This window comes from Elephantulus edwardii, unplaced genomic scaffold (genome assembly GCF_000299155.1).
Source record: "Elephantulus edwardii isolate Elephantulus edwardi_28Jun2011 unplaced genomic scaffold, EleEdw1.0 scaffold00109, whole genome shotgun sequence".
In the NCBI taxonomy this organism is placed as follows: Eukaryota; Metazoa; Chordata; class Mammalia; order Macroscelidea; family Macroscelididae; genus Elephantulus; species Elephantulus edwardii.
Window position 1 is genome coordinate 6010311 of NW_006399859.1, and position 16600 is coordinate 6026910.

General features: G+C 36.3%; 1 protein-coding gene across 3 annotated transcripts in view; it reads left to right on the forward strand.

The window, feature by feature from the left end:
• Nucleotides 1-16600, forward strand: part of UEVLD (UEV and lactate/malate dehyrogenase domains) — a 57439-nt gene that overhangs the window by 15718 nt on the left and 25121 nt on the right. For 2 of the 3 annotated variants that reach the window (XM_006892022.1, XM_006892023.1), the window contains 3 exons: nt 8435-8598; nt 12718-12856; nt 14581-14699. In XM_006892022.1, the coding sequence (XP_006892084.1) occupies nt 8435-8598; nt 12718-12856; nt 14581-14699 (422 nt within the window). The remainder of the gene's footprint in view (nt 1-8434; nt 8599-12717; nt 12857-14580; nt 14700-16600) is intronic. The other variant, XM_006892024.1, reaches the window with a different exon arrangement.

Here is a 16600-nt window from a genome sequence, read left to right on the forward strand (position 1 = left end):
GTGTTCACCAGTTGTTTTTGACTCTTCGGATTCCTTTCATCATCTTTTGTTGCGTCCTGCATCATTCTGTATTCTTTCCATAGAATCCTTCAGTGTCACAATATGAGGCTTGGATTTATTCTTCAGTTCTTTCAGCTTGAGAAATATAGAGCATGTTCTTCCTTTTCTGTTTTCTAATTCCACCGTTTGGAAAACTTTACTATCTTCTGAAGTTAGAATCAATATATAATGCTGTGCTTATAGAAAATGATTGATAAATATTTGAAACTTAGTGAGGCACTTTATTTTATTATTCCTGAAGGGCTTAGGACTAAATGAACTTCCTGGGCATTTGAAAGAGGAGAATGCAGTGAAGGGGAGCTGAGAAGGATCTGGAATCCAAAGAAGTAGAGAAAAGCAGAGCTTACTGTCTTGTACAAAGGGCTCAGCACGGTATGATGGGAATAAGTTGCGTAAGAGACACCAGGAAACTGTGTTTTAGGGGACTTCTATCAAAGTAGGTATTTGTTTATGTGAACTCTTAACCTGTTATATCTGAATGCTGAATGACTAGGGTAGGAGACAAGACATTTGCTGACAGAGTAGGACTACTTCATAGAATTTTAAAGGCTGTGACCTTTCTATTGTGTTGTGGTTGGTTTTTTTTTTTTTACAATTTTTTGTTGTTTGTTTTTTTTGCACTGGGAAAGTTTATTGTCAAGATCTTTCCAAAGTCCTAAAGAGTAGTGATGTCAGTTTAAAGGCCAAGGTTCATCTGATTCATGTGTGGAGTTTGTGTCTCTCAATATAGCTTTTTTATTATTATTTCCTTTTTAAATTTTTACATTTTATATTGGTTTGCTTACAAAGTTTGTATACATTTTGTTTCTCCCTTCCCTTCATTTACATTGTGTTTCATACAATCGTTCCCACTCATTATGTTTTATAAAAGTAATCATCATTGAACTATACCGCCTATCAATCACCCTGTCTTTCCAGATTCCCAGGGAATCTTTCTTATTTCTTTTATCCCCTTACCTCCATCAACCAAATACTACAGCCCTCTTATTTCCCCCTGCCAATCCTCACCCTTCTGCTCCCACCCTCCTCTCCTTAGATCCTCACAGAGGTTTTGCTATTTATCTTTTTATTTCTGCAATAATGGCATTATGCAGTATTTGTCCTTATGAGACTGAGTTAATTCATTCAGCATAATGCTCTCCAGTTCCTTCCAAGTTGTGTAGTAATTTTCTAAATCATTGTTCCTGAGTGCTGTGTAGTATTTCATCATGTAAATGTACCATGATTTCTCAATCCCTTCGACTGTGGTTGAACATTTGAGTTGTTTCTATGGTCTTTCTATGGTGAATAAAACTGCTATGAACATTGGTGTACAAATCTCTCTTTGTGTCTCTGTTCTAATTTTCTTAGGTTATGTTCCTCGTTGTGGATTGGATGGTTCATATGAAAATTCTATGTCCAGTATTTTGAGGAAATGCCAAACTGCCTTCTAGAGTGGTTGTACCATTTTACAGTCCCATCAACAGTGTGTCAGAGTCCCTACCTTTCTGCATCCTCTTGAACATTTATTGCTTGCTGTCCTGTTAAACTTTGCCAGTGCTACTGGGGTGACATGGTATTTCCTTTTGGTTTTGATTTGCATCTTTCTCATTACCAGTGATTTTGAGCTTTTCTCCATATGTCTGCTGGCCTTTCAAATGTCTTCTTCTGTGAAAAGTCTTTCCATGCCTTTTGCCCATTTTGTAATTGTTTTATCAGTTTTTGTCTTGTGGAGGCTCTGTAGTACTCTGTAAAGCTTTTTTATGAAACCTTTGTCTGAGATGGTAGTATCGAATGTTTTTTTTCCCACTCAATAAGTTTTCTTTTCACCTAGTTGGAAATTTTTACAGTTTTTACAAATATTTTCTTTTAATGAAGCTAATACAGACAATGTGCATTTAAAACCCATATCCCTGGCCAAAAAGTAGGGCCGTGTTCTAATGTATACACTTCTGTGTGAATAATTAATTGCCAGTGAAATTTGCAAGTTTTCTGGGATCTTCTGACAAGAACTTTAATCTTAACATGCTTTTTCTCTTCTATGAAACCATCTCTGGAGTTAGTCATTACTCTCCAACTTGATATTCCTCTTCTTTTAGTCAAGACCCTCATTTAAATATCTTTACTTTAAGGAAAGGTCCTTTTTCCACAGTTTAGTTCTCTGAAAAACTTGCATCTCCAACTGAAAGTCATAATACAGAAATAGAGCTGACAAATAATAGAATTTGAGGCCAGTTGGGAAGTTATTATAAATACTTGCCATTGGTCAATCTTATATATCCACAAGCCTGAAAACACACAGTTCTTTTTTTCCCCATTCATTCATTCATTCATTCATTGTGCAAATGCACAGTTCTTGAAAAGACCTCTCTATGCACACATGTAATTTATAATTTGGTGTTCAAAACAGAATTACAAGCAGGCACTTATCTTCAGAACATCTGGTATTTTGAATTCTAGTGCTCATTATTCATTATTGTTTACTTTAATTGTGCTACTTTTTGGTAACCAAACCTCAGCCTCCTTCGTATTGCTCTCCATAAAAATTACATGTGTGCACAGAGAGGAGATTGCTCATCTTTCTCCCACGGAGTATACTTACTTCTAAGGAGCATTCTAGCTGTACTTCTTCATGACAGAGTTGGGTTTATTGACAATCCATGGTATAGTCCATATCTTCATCAATACAAATTCAAAGGCATCAGTGCTTCTATCTTCCTTATTCATTGTTCAGCTTACTCATACATATGTTGTTGTTATTATTAGGTACTATTGAGTGGAATACAACTTATAGTGACCCCCATAAACAACAGATCTGAACCATGTCCTGTCCTGTGCCATCCACATCATTTCTGACACGCTTTAGCCCTTTGCTCAAGTGTAGACATTATTACTACACTATGTAGACTACAAATGCTCATTGTAGTGACTATGTCAGTCCACTCAGTTAAATGTCTTCCTTCCCATTCTTCTTATTTCCAGAAGAATGGGAATCCCAGAACACTTAATTGTGCTCATACAAATCCTGTACCTAGACCAGAAAGCTCTTATGCAAACAGAACAAGGGAACACTGCATGGTTTAAAATAAAGAAAGGAGGTGTGTGGCAGGGTTGTAGCAAAATATTTGAGAAGCTGGACTCTGTGAAGAAGAATACAACATTAGGATTGGAGGAAGACTCCTTAATAACCTTTATTATGTAGATGACATAACCTTGCTGAAAGTGAGGAGAACTTGAAATGCTACAGAAGATCAAACACTGCAGCCTTAAATATGGATTGCATTTTAATGCCAAAAACCCAAAAATTGACTGGTAATAAGAGAGATGCAAATCAAAACCACAATGAGATACCATCTTACCCCAGTAGCAGTGGCACAGTTTATCTGAGCAGCAAGTAATAAATATTGGAGAGGATGCAGAGAGATAGGAACTCTTATACATTGTTGGTGGGATTGTAAAATGGTACAACCATTCTGGGAGGTAGTTTGGTGTTTTCTTTTTTTTTTTCTATAATTATATTTTATTAATTTTCATAACCATTTACAGAGATTTTGGGTTTCCATTCATTCATTGTTGCACTATTCTCTCTACCCTCCTCCCAGTTTGTTCTTGTCCAAATGCCACAGTGCTTGTCAAAGCCAGTTCTGATTAATCTTCTTTGTCTGTGTGTCCTTTGCCATTCCCTATCACTCCTCCCTGAGAGAGACTTCACCCTGAGTCATAAGGGAAAGGGGATGGCGTATTCTCTTAGCTACTTCCTGCTGAAAAGGGACGCTGTGGGTTTCAGGGTGAAGATCTTCTCTCACTTGGTGTTTTCTCAAAAAGCTGAACATAGACATTCCATATGACCCAGCTATTCCACTCCTTGGAATATAGCCTGAGAAGATGAGAATTGAGGCACAAACAGAAACATATACACCAGTATTCATAGCAGCATTATTCTTCATAACAAGAACATGGAAACAGCCCAAATGCCCAACCACAATCGAATGATTGAGAAATTATAGTACATTCACACAATGGAATACTATGCAACATGCAGGAGCAATCATTTTGTAAATTACTACCTCATATGGGAGGGACTGAAGAACGTTATGCTAGGTGAACTAACTTAGTCTCATAAGGACAAATACTATATAAGACCATTATTGTTGAATGAGTATGAGGATCCAAGGAGGAAAGAAAGGGCTTAATCATAGGGTCACACAATTTGATGGGTGGAGGAAGAGATGGGTTAAAGGGAAGGGGAAAGATCTGGTGCGAAAAACAATGTATATGAACTTTGTAAGTTAAAAAAAAAGAAAAGAAAAAAATATTCTCATCACTGGACTGAGAGGCAACATCATAATACATAGAGAAAAGACTGAAGTTGTCAATGACTTCATCTTCCTTGGATCCACAATCAACACCCTTAGTACCAGCAGTCAAAAGATCAGGAGATTTATTGCACTGGGAAAATTTGTAGTGAGGGATGTCTCCAAATTATTGAGGAGCAGTGATGTCAGATTGAGGACCAAGATGCGTCTGATTGAAGCCATGGTCTTTCCGATCACTTGTTATGCATGTGAGAGCTGTAGTGAACAACGGTAACAGAAGAATTGATTGTGGTGTTGCAGAAGAGTACTCATGGACTGGCAAAAGAATAAACAAATCCATCTTGGAGAAAGTACACCAGAGTTCACCTTAGAGGCAAAAATGATAAAACTTCATCTCACCTACTTTGGACATACTACTAGAAGAGGCTATTCTTTGGAGGGATATCATGCTTAGAAAAGTGGAGGGTTGGCAGAGAAGACCCTCAGCCAGATAGACTGACACAGTGATTGCTATAGTGAGCTCTAGTGTGTCAGGAAGTGTGAGGATAGCACAGGATAGGACAGGATTCAGTTGTTCACAAGGTCACTAAGGGTAGTAATCGACTTGATGGGACTTAACAACCACCACCACCACCTTTCCAAGTAATTGCCTATTGGTCTAGTGATAAGAATTTTTGTTTTCTTGATGTTGAGATGTAATCCTTATTGAAGGCTGTAGTCTTCGTTCTTCTGCAGCAAATGCTTCAGGTACCTTGCTTTTAGCAAGCACGGTTGTGTCATCAGTATAATACAGATTGTTAATGAGTCTTCCTCTGAGTCTTCCTCCAATTCTGATGCCACAGTCTTCATAGAGTCCAGCATCTCAAATGTTTTGCTCTGCATATCATTTTCAAGCTGTAAGAATGTTAAAAAAAATTCAAGCCTCAAGTTGCAATACTGAGAGATGCAGTGGGCAAAAATGATCCAAGGAGGGATTAAAAGATAATGGAAAGAATACACAAAATCACTATATCAAAAAAATTGGCTGACACTGAAATATTTCAGGAAATACCATATGATTAAAGCCAGTGGTAATGAAGGAATAAGTTCAAGCTACACTGAAGGCGTTAGCATAAAATAAGGCCCCAGAAATTGATGAGATACCAATTGAAGTGTTTCAGTTAGCATAGGTAGCCCTAGACATGCTCACCATTTGTGCCAGGAAATTTGGAGGACAGCTGCCTGACTGGTCCAATAGAATGTGGAAATTACTGAACACTGCCATACATATGAGGTGATTAAAATTACAATGGCTTGGATTAGGAATGCATTAGTCCTAAAACAACATCTTTATTTTCAAAAGAAGTCTTTTACAGAAGATTTGCTCTATGCAGTGTGTTGTTTGATTTTTTAAATCAAAGGGAACTCTGGTGGCCTTATGGTAAGAAACTGTGTTGCAATCCCAAAGGCATGTGATTCAAATTTACCAGCTGCTTTGCAGGAGAAGGATAAGCAATCTCCTTCCAGGTACTTAACTGCCTCTGAAAGCCCTCTGGAGGGCCAGCTATGGTTTGGTTCCAACTTGATGGTACTCAACAACAACAAGAAGAATCTATCAGACCAGTAAGCCTAGCCTCTTCCATGATTTTTAGTTTGGCTCCCCATTTTTCTTCTACTCTTTCCGAGATCTTCTATTGTGATCTCTTTGATAGCAATGAAGTAAACAAGCACCATCCAGACCCTCTGGTCTTAGTTCTCTCAGCTCATAGCCTTTGATTTGTCTCACTTTTCTTTACACTAAATGGGGAGAGGCTTATGGTTGTATTAGATGGCCATTGGTTGGAGAACATTGAATTTATGTGCTGTGCAGTGCCAGTTGACTTTGATGTTCCCCATGACTGTGATTCTTAGCTCCCAAGCCAGTGGCTCATTCCCTCAGGGCATTTGGTTATGCCTAAGAAATTTCTTTAACTTTATCCTCTGTTTGTTCTACTATATACTTCGTTCTTGTCTGCTAAACTGCATCCTTCAATATGGATTGAAGCTCAACATCAAGTAAACAAAGATTCTCACCACTGGGACACTTGGTAGCATCATGATAGATGGTGAAGAGATTGAGATTGTTGACAGCTTCAGTTTGCTTTGCTCTACAGTCAACAGTACCAGCAGCTACGAAATTAAAAGACTAATTGCATTAGGGGAAAGTCTGTCAGAGACCTGTCCAAAATACTAAAGAGCAATGATGTCAATCTGGAGACTAAGGTGCACCTGATAGAGGCTGTGGTCTTTGCAATTACTTGCTATGTATCAGAGAACTAGACAATAACTAGGGATGATAGAAGGAGAATTGATGTCTCTGAGCTTTGGTGCTGGAGAAGAGTATTGAATATACCATGGACTGCTAGGAAAACAACCAAGTTCGTCTTGGAGAGGGTGAAGCCAGGCTGCTCCTTGGAGGCAAGGATTCTGAAGCTTTGTCTGACATACTTTAGACATGTTACAAGGTGGGATCAGTCCTTGGAAAAGGATGTCATGCTTGGGAGGATAGAGAAACAGCACAAGAGAGGAAGCCCCTTGATAAGATGGATTGATTTAGTGACTGAGGTATGGGAGTAGGTGTGTCAGAGACAGTAAGATTGGCACAGGATAGAGCAAGGTTTAGGGCTTTTGTATGTAGGGTCCCTATGAGTTGCAGGCAACTTGATGGCACATAACAACAACAACAACAACAAACTGATATTACTTACAGGTGTACTCTGGTTTTGTCAGTCTTTAATCTTGCTGGTAGGCTTATATAGATACTAAAAAATTAATAATTTATTATAGATAATGCAGCATTGCATATGGAATAGTATTTACTTTTATTGTTTATAACTTTTGTGCTCCTCTTCATGTCTTCATCTTCACAATTTGAATTCTTTTTTTTTTCTTAAATTTATTCATCGTTGCATATTTTCCTCTCTCCCTTCCATTTCCCTCCCCTAGCCCACTCTGCCAAGTATCCCTTGTTCCAGGTTGTTGTTGTTATGCATATAATGCATAATCATGTATTCCTTTCAGACAGTTCTTTCCCTCACCTGCTCTAATGTAGTGTTCATTATTCATCCACTCATTCCCCGTTCCTTCTCCAACTCCCCCCCATGTCTGTCCCATTTTATAACAGTGGTATTTGGTGGTATTAATTCTGACTGAGATATTTAACTTAGCATAATGGTACTTAAGGCACGCCCATGTTGTGTAGTGTTTTGCTATCTCATTGTTTTTCAATACTATTTCATTGTTTTTCATCCACACTATTCCATTGGGTGGATGTACCAAGTTTTTTCGTCCATTGCTTTATTGATGGACACTTGGGTTGCCTCCATCTCTTTGCTATTGTGAATAGTGGATTATTTGCTGAGTATAGAGGCTGAATAAGTATGGAGAAAGGATCGTTTACATACCTTTCCGTACCGAACCCCCTCATTTTGTTTGAACAGTTGCTTCTTGGTCTGTGTACAAGTTCTGCATGAGTACAATTAAAGTGTTCTGGAATTTCCATTCTTCACAGTGTTACCTAATAATTTGTATATGGTAGTCTCTGTAACTATTGAGTTGAGAACAAGCTTTAATTTCTTGGTGCATTCAGTTTTAATTGCTTGTGCATCCATTCAGTGCTATTCATATTATGAACTTACTTTTCACAGCCAATCATAAGCCAATGAACAAGATATAATTCTTTCTACAAATTTACAGTGTGAAAGGAAAAATAGATCTATAAGCAAATCATTTCAGTGCAGCTCAAGGGGAGCTCTGCTTCAGTGGGGCAAAGATTACTGGAGATGTTATATCACAAGCCGTTGGCAGAGTATACCTTATTAGTATTTATTTAACTGAGTTGAATGGGATGATCATAGTTTCTTCAGATGTTACACTGGTATTATCCTACTGAGAACATATCTCCAATGTGAATGTGGGCAAAAGAAGGGGAGACAAATTCTTTTGTGTATGTAAAGTTGACTATAATCCGTGTGGTTCTTAAAGTGACTATTAGCTATACCGTAAGTATAGTACACAAGCTTCAATATAGCTTGAGTCTGTGTTTATTTTCTTTCAAATAGGTAATACATACAACATACCAATTCGTTTGTGGATTTTGGATTCTCACCCTTTTGCTCCACCCATTTGTTTCTTGAAGCCAACTACAAATATGGGGATCTCAGTTGGAAAACATGTGGATGCCCAAGGCAGAATATATCTCCCCTATCTCCAAAACTGGAGCCATGTAAGATAAATTTCTGTTTTCTTCAAAAAGTTTTCATTTTTCTGCATATTTAATTTTTATCCCAATGATAGAAAAAAATAAAATACTACATTTTATTTCAGTGCTACAGAATATATCGTCTTTGTAAGAACTGTGTAATTCAGTGAAAATAGAGGATCTTATCTTTTAGAAAGAATAATAGTATTATAATACCTTGAGATAAACATTTATGTAATAATAGACTGTTTTAGTTTAGATATGTTTTCATTTAAAGCACTTATACTTCATCTTATATTCCTCACAAATCCTGAATATTCTACTATAAGAAAAAATATCTTGACTAATTAAAAAAATTCCTATAATCTTTTTTTTTTTTAAAAAAAGAAAGTGACTGAAGTATAATCTTTTTTCCCCCTTTATTTACGGGAATATATGCAAGAAGGAAACAGATGCTTTTCTAAACTATTAAGAGAAATTTATATCCTGCTATCTGGGTTCATTAAGATGACTAAAAGTATAATTAGTGAGTTACTAACAAGTCTGATGGATGAATTAATTTTCTTATACCAAACATTTCAGACATGTGAAATAGACATCATATCCTCAAGTTTAAAGTAACCATTTAAATACCATAAGAAAGCTTTTTGCAAAGAAGCTATTCAGTTTTATCATGACAAGGTTTTAAATTCCCCCCCTCAAATTTACATTAAGAATAATCTCCAGCTCTCTACTATGTGTTTGTAACAAGACTTGTGTCACCATCTTTACTCAATTTCTCATTAGGTATTATGCCTATGTTTTATTCAACAAATATTTGATGCCTTCTTTGTGCCAAGCGTTGTGATATAGAAATGAAGCAAAAAGCTAAAATCCCTGACAGATCCCTGGCTTATCAATAGGGAGTGAACATTTATTATTTATACATTCAAACTATAATTTCAGTAAAGACTGAACAAAAATATTTGGAGCTTATTGTTCAGTTCCATAATATTAAGTGTTAAATGGTCAGAACTGCCATTTAGAAAGAATTTTTTTGAAAAAACTTTTTTCAAACATTTATTATTATTTATTAAAGGTTTTGTTGTTGTTGTTGTTGTTGTGTACCATCGAGTTGGAACCAACCCTTAGCTGACCCTCCAGCTGGTTTTCAGAGGTAGTTAATCACACATGGGAAGAGATTGCCCATCCTTCTCCTGTGAAGCAGCTGATGGCCTCGAACCATGTGCCTTCGGGATTGCTTCTTGCCACAAGGCTACCAGAGCTCCTAGACAATTTTTAATATGTGCTTTCCTGATTTTTTAAACTGTATTTCTGCTCAGCTTTCTGAAGTGTCTTGATTTGTTTTGGTATTTTCCTGGGTAAGGAAGGGTACACTGAGAATTTGTAAGTGACATTTTCACCAGATTTATCAGTAAAAACTACCATAAGTGATGATTTATGGTGTTTACTTGCTGGTGCTTAAAGATCTTACAAATTGCTATTGACTCATGCAACATCAGCTCTCCCCTGCTTTGGTCAGAGTTGCTTGCTGAAGTGCAGTGTGTGCAGCGTAGCTATCCAAGCTGACAGTGCACAAAGAGCTTGCCAGAAAAAAATTTCAGATTGACTCTTGTTTCAATTCAGATTTTATAGTATACTGTATCTTTACCCACTCTCCTGTATTGCAAAAGAGACATTCCCAAATTATATACAGTATATATAAAAATTTATTATAAAATCAACATCTGCTTAACCACTTTTAACCTTAAATTATCCATACCTTTGAAACTTTCTCATTTAAAAAAGCATGCAACTATTCTACCTCCCAGTTTGTTGTGTAATACCTGGGTTCTTAAAAACTTACAGGCAGTCACCCAACACACAACGTTTGGTCTGTATAGATCTAGAGCAACAGAGGAAGGAGAGTCAGAAACTGGAGGAAATGAAATGAGTGGCTAGGTTGCCTCCATCAACAGTTACTTCCTTTGCAAGTAGAACATTATGATCAAAGATTCTGTAGAAGAATCAATCAGAAGGATGGAAATGCGCAATAGAATTTCCAAGTTTCATGGACTCAAGACTTGTAGGAGTGTGAAAGTTGAGTGGATCTCTGAAACTATAGCTCTAAAATAATTTTGAAATCTTAAATTATAAATACTCCCTGAAGTCTTTTTCCCCACCTTTTTGTGATTTGAGTGAAAGTTTGCAAAGCAAACTGGTTTCCTATTCAGCCATTCATACACATTTTGTTTCATGACAATTACAGTATCCAGTCTCCTCCTGTGGGATTTACTGCCTCTGAAAACTCATTGGAGTATTATCTATGAGTTTGTTCTGACTCCATGGTACATAATACCATATATAACCACACCCTTTCCACTCGCTCTCTATGATTCTAGTTACCATTAATCCTTCTAACCTACCCCTTCCTATCTTCTAAGCTTTATCCCAGAACAAGATCTGTCCTTTTGATATTATGTGGTTGATTATTGTAAGGAGTGAGTACCTCTTGTACTACTGTTCACCTTGTAAATCTGACTGTTGTTATTGTTTGGTTGAAAACTGAGCTACAGGCTGTTTTGTTCCAGATTTGAAGGATGCCTAAGTGCCATAACCTCAGCATTCCACTAGTCTCTGTGGGACCAGTAAGCCTGGTCATTTTTTTTCTTCATTTTTATTATTTTGTGTGTGTGTACCATCAAATTGGATCTGGCAAGTACAGGAGGAGATTGCCCCTCCTCCAGAAGAGCATCTGGTGGATTCGAACCATGCCTCTCTGGGATTGCAGTGCAGCTTCTTGCCACTAGTCCACCAGAGCTCCCTTAGCCTGGTCAATTTTGTTGTTTACTTTTGTTCTACATTTTTCTCTCACTGTTTTCATGCTTTTCTACTGTCTGTGACCCCCTTTTAGAGTGGTCAGCAGTGGTAGCCAGGTACCACTAATAGTACATTTAACTATGAGTAATACAGGTACAATTTCTGGTCCCTGAAATAATCTTAAAACCAAACAGTAGTTTAGCTTTAAAAAAGAAATGTCTTGTGCTGCAATCCCAAAGGTTCGAATCCACCAGATGCTCCACTGGAGACAGAGGGGCAATCTCCTCCTGTGCCAGTTGTATTTGATTTGACCGTACACAACAAGAAAAAAATGTCTGCCTTGAACATTTGGCTCATTTAAAAAGTTATATATCAGTATCAAATCTATTAGGACACACTTTGAAAGATGAGATAGGAACCTTATCTAGTAAGTTTATGCTAACAGAGAAGAACACCTCAGAAAAGAAAAGATGAGAATGGTTGCCCAGTTCAAAGAATGCAGTCAGTGTCACTATATGATACATGAAGATACTGTTGAACTGGTATATGTTCTCAATAACAAAACTGTTTTTAAAAAAATCTTAGAATTATGAATGCATTTGGTTTTTTGTGATTTTTATATTTCTCAAAGGTAATACTTTTTAAAAGGAAAAAATAAACGACACACATCAAATTGTTAACAGTAGAGTTGAGGTAGGAAACCTATGACTTTTTACTTTATTAACTTGAGCATAATTATTTGATGATTAAAATAAGATTAAAAGCTAAATGTGATGAATGTTGTTGATTGGCCAAACCAATTCTGAGTCATGGTAAACGCCATGTGTACATAGTAGAACTACTGCAGAAGGTTTTTCAAGGCTCTGATCTTTCAGAAGCAGAACACCATGCCTGTCTGATGCATTTGGGTAAATACTGAAGGTCAGCCTTTCAGCTAGAAGTCAGGTGCTTAAAGGTACCACCTTGCCTCTAAGTTTAACATGCAGCTAAATTATATAGGATTTTGGAACAGGAAGGAATTGAGAGGTCATCTAGGCTGATTTACAAAGTGTTTGCCCAAGATATTGACATTGCTGAATTAGGCCTGCAGATTTTGTTTAAGTAGCATAGTGGTTTTTCTTTGTTCTTCATAGCATTTGTGCTTTCTTCCCCCCACCTCCTTTTACTTTTGGGATATATAGACTTACTGTTTTTCCACTTAGTTTTAATGTATTTCAGTAGTTTTTTAAGAAATGAGATCATGATGGAATTTCTTTTTTACTATTGTCTTGACATATAGATTAAGAAGGTACTCTTCTTTAGCAAAATGTGTGTGTAACTATTTCCTTTGTGTGTATTCTGCAGCCTAAATCTGTCATTGTTGGATTAATCAAAGAAATGATCACAAAGTTTCAAGAAGAACTTCCGCTGTATTCTCTGTCATCATCATCTGATGAAGCACGGCAGGCCGACTTGCTAGCATATATTGCAAAAATCACTGAAGGTTTGTAATGTTGTCAGTTAGATTGTCTTAAAGTTATTTTACTTCTTTCACTGGCATTTTTCATTTTCTGCTGCTTGCTTTCATTTATTTCCACAAATAAATGTGTGAGGTGTGTGTATATTTAAGATTAAAAATTTCTCTCTCTCTCTCTCTCTCTCTCTCTCTGTGTGTGTGTGTGTATAAAAAATAAATCAGTGTTGGTATCATTTGTAATTAGTGTGGTTTCCCAGAATGTAAAATAAATCACTCTTACATGAATAGATAAAATTGGGGGTTTTTTTGTTGTTCTTTAACAAAAAGTTTCAGTCAAGTTGATTTAGATTGATTGCAACTCCATATATTGAGAATATCAGTGCTCTCCCTAGGCTTTTCATGACTGTGACCTTTCAGAATCAGATTGATATTCATTCCTCCTGAGGAGTCACTCAGTAGGTTTGAACTGCCAACTTTCCAGTTACTAAGCTAGTACTTAACCATTTGCTACACTCAGAGACCCTTGTGCTAAATCACTTGACACACACTGAACATAAGCCTTTTCATCATATAGTCAGTCATAGGAGCTTGTTGCCTTATTAAGGTATGTTGAACCACAAAATCTGTGTTTCTTAATGTTTCTTTTTGAGGATAAAGCCAAATATTCATGCTTGAAAAATTTACTAGCATTTTAGTAAAAATCACAATATTTTTAGATTGTAAAAATCCCATTTTTTAAAAAAATAGCATCCTATAGAATCTTATTAGTAATTTTTAAATGCTTAGAAAGTTACTTTCTTTTAGAAAAGATAGCCTCAATTTAGTAGAATGTTTAAGTAAGAGACCAAGGATTTTAAAACTTAGATTCTTGTATTTTCCTACATTCATTACTTTGACAAGTATTTTTTTTAAGTGCCTGTTACAGGCAGAAGAATTGGTGATTTTGAGTTGTGGTATTGTCAAAGAATATTGACTGTGTCATGGACTGCCAAAAGAACAAGTAGATCTATGCTGGAAGAAGTGTAAGTAGGGTGTTTCTTAAAGACAAAGATGGTGAGACTTCATCTCACATACTTTGGGCATGTTGTCAGGAGGGAACAATCTTGGGAAAACACATCATGCTACGAAAGGTAGGGAATCTACCAAAGAGAGGGAAATCCTCAACAAGATGGATTTGACACAGTGACTGTTACAGTGGGCTTGAGCACAGCAGAGATTGTGAAGACGGTGTAGGATCAGGCAAGATTTCGATCTGTTATATGTAGGACTGTTATGGGTTGTAGTTGGCTTGAAGGTCCCTAACAATAGCAGCAGCAGTGTTGTGGCCTGGAAGGAACTTTGGAAGATTCGTAGTATTAGAAATACTTAGGTCAGTTCTAATTTTCCCAGTATGAGTTGGAATTGCTCAGTAATAGTGGGTGTTTATTATGAACTGGAGTCCCTAGTGTTGTAAAAATCCTTAACCAAAAGTTTGGAAGTTTGACCATACCCAGAGATACCTCAAAAGAAAGGCCTGACAACCTACATCTGAAACAGCAGCCATGAGAAATTTTGTGGATCCCAGTTTTGACCTGACAGACATAAAGTCACTGTGAGTCAGAGTTGATCTAAGAGTAACTGGTGGTTTTAATTGTAGATAAATATTGAGTTTTCTGTTAGAGTTTTCGAAATCTAGTGTACTTTCAGTGAGGTGCTAAATGACTTTTGAAATTGCTTTAAAATTCTCATGATAATTCACTTTTCTTTTTTAGGTGTCTCAGACATAAATTCAAGGAGCTGGGCAAATCAAGAGACTAAAACAGTTAATAAAATTACTGTAGTTGGAGGTGGGGAGTTGGGCATTGCTTGCACTTTAGCAATTTTAGCAAAGGTATGTAAACATGATTGCTATAAAAACTCTTGCTTTTCGCTTAATAAACTATCTTGTCATCTTTCATTTCATGTCATAATAATAGTAAAAATCTACTACCCAACTATTTGCATTAATGGTGCACGTCTGACAGTGACTCATGCTGTGATACAAAGCAAAAGTGTGCTGGCTATTATGTGTTGGTTTGGCTGAGCAGTGATTCTCAGTGGTTTGACAGTTATGCAATGATGTAGTCATTCTTTCTTTTCACATAAGGCTGATTTACGTACAACAGCCTGATCTCTGGAACCTTCTCATGTTGGTAAGTGAGGAGTGGGCGTACATTTGTCACAGTGCTATACTTTCAGGCAGTTTGTGTTTGACATTCAAGAAATAATGTCTTCATGTTGTCATGTAGGAAAACCTCATTTTGGTTAAAATATATTTAGTAAGTTGACAGAACTCATCAGTGATGTTTCCTCTTAATTAGTAGTTACTCATGAACTAGCCTTTGAAAAAGTAAATGAACTCATCATCCTATTCCAGGGGAAATCTCAAGTTGACATTAATTTGACTTAGTCACAAATTCTTTTCTGTGTTCTCTTGAGTCATGCTGCTTTAATTAAACTCTTATTTAATATAATGCTTATTTAATTTTAGCCCTTTCTGAAATTAGCATGTTTTAAAGGATTGACGTTTTTAGGATCATAATTGCCAAGTATATATTCTATACTACTTGGGCATTTCTTTTCCTTGGTTAGTCATTTTTACTAGATTTTCTCCACATAAATTGTTTACAGAAAAGTTTAAATCTCCTTCTAGATATCTACCTTCCTTTCACCCAGAACCACATGCCTTGTGTCATTTAAGGGATATAGCCCAGACTAGGACGGCTGCACTGCTGTTTATTTGATGACTGGCAATAGTTTTTCTTTTCTATTAAACTTGGACTGTTGTGCCATCAGAATTCTTTATTTCTATTTAAGATTTTATATCTAGGGACCTAGAAAATTTTAGAAGCTGTCTATTCATAACATATGCTAATGCTTGTCATTTTAGAGTTTTCATTTCCTCTACACTTCATTTAAATACTATTCTCTTTTAATTAGAATTGGCATTTTTTCCAATTCTTTTGTTGCTAAATAAACTATCTAAACATCACTTTACAGGTTACTTATTTTATCTTGAGTTTAATTTTTACAATAAACCTCTTGTTGAGGTACTATTCTCTTACATATGAACAAACCAAGGCCCAGAGAGGTTACCCAATTTACTTAAAGTCATACTGTTAATTAATGGAGTTGGGATTTGAACAATCTCTTTATAGAGAATGTGTTCCATACTCTTAGTAGCTGGAGAATCGTTTTGTAGACCAGCAGTATTGACATTATCTGAGACAGTGTTAGAAATGCAGACTCTTGGCCCCACCTTAGACACACTGGAGAAGACTCCAGAATTTAACAAGACTCTTAGTGATCTATATATGGATATTAATGCTTAAGAAGTTCTGCTGTAAACTATTACTATGTTGCCTTATTGTAATTCTCATTATCCTAGATGTAGGTTGCTAGAGTGTGTCTCGTCTTTTGATATAATCTATATTATATATATATATATTTATATTTATATATAAATTCATCAGCTGCTCTGTTGGAGAAAGATGGGCTGTCTCTTTCCATACAATGTTACAGCCTCTGAAAATCTTCTGGAGGGTCAGCTATGCATTGGTTTCCAGTCAGTGGCACACAACAACAATATACACTGTATCATTTTACACAAATACTAGTAGTAGTATTAGTAATTGTATTCCTTCAAAACAATTTTATGGAATAAAATTATTCTACATTTTATGGAATGTTAACAGTCTGGTTGTTAAGAATAGTCTTTATTCTGTAGCAGATGCTGGAAAGATATATATATAT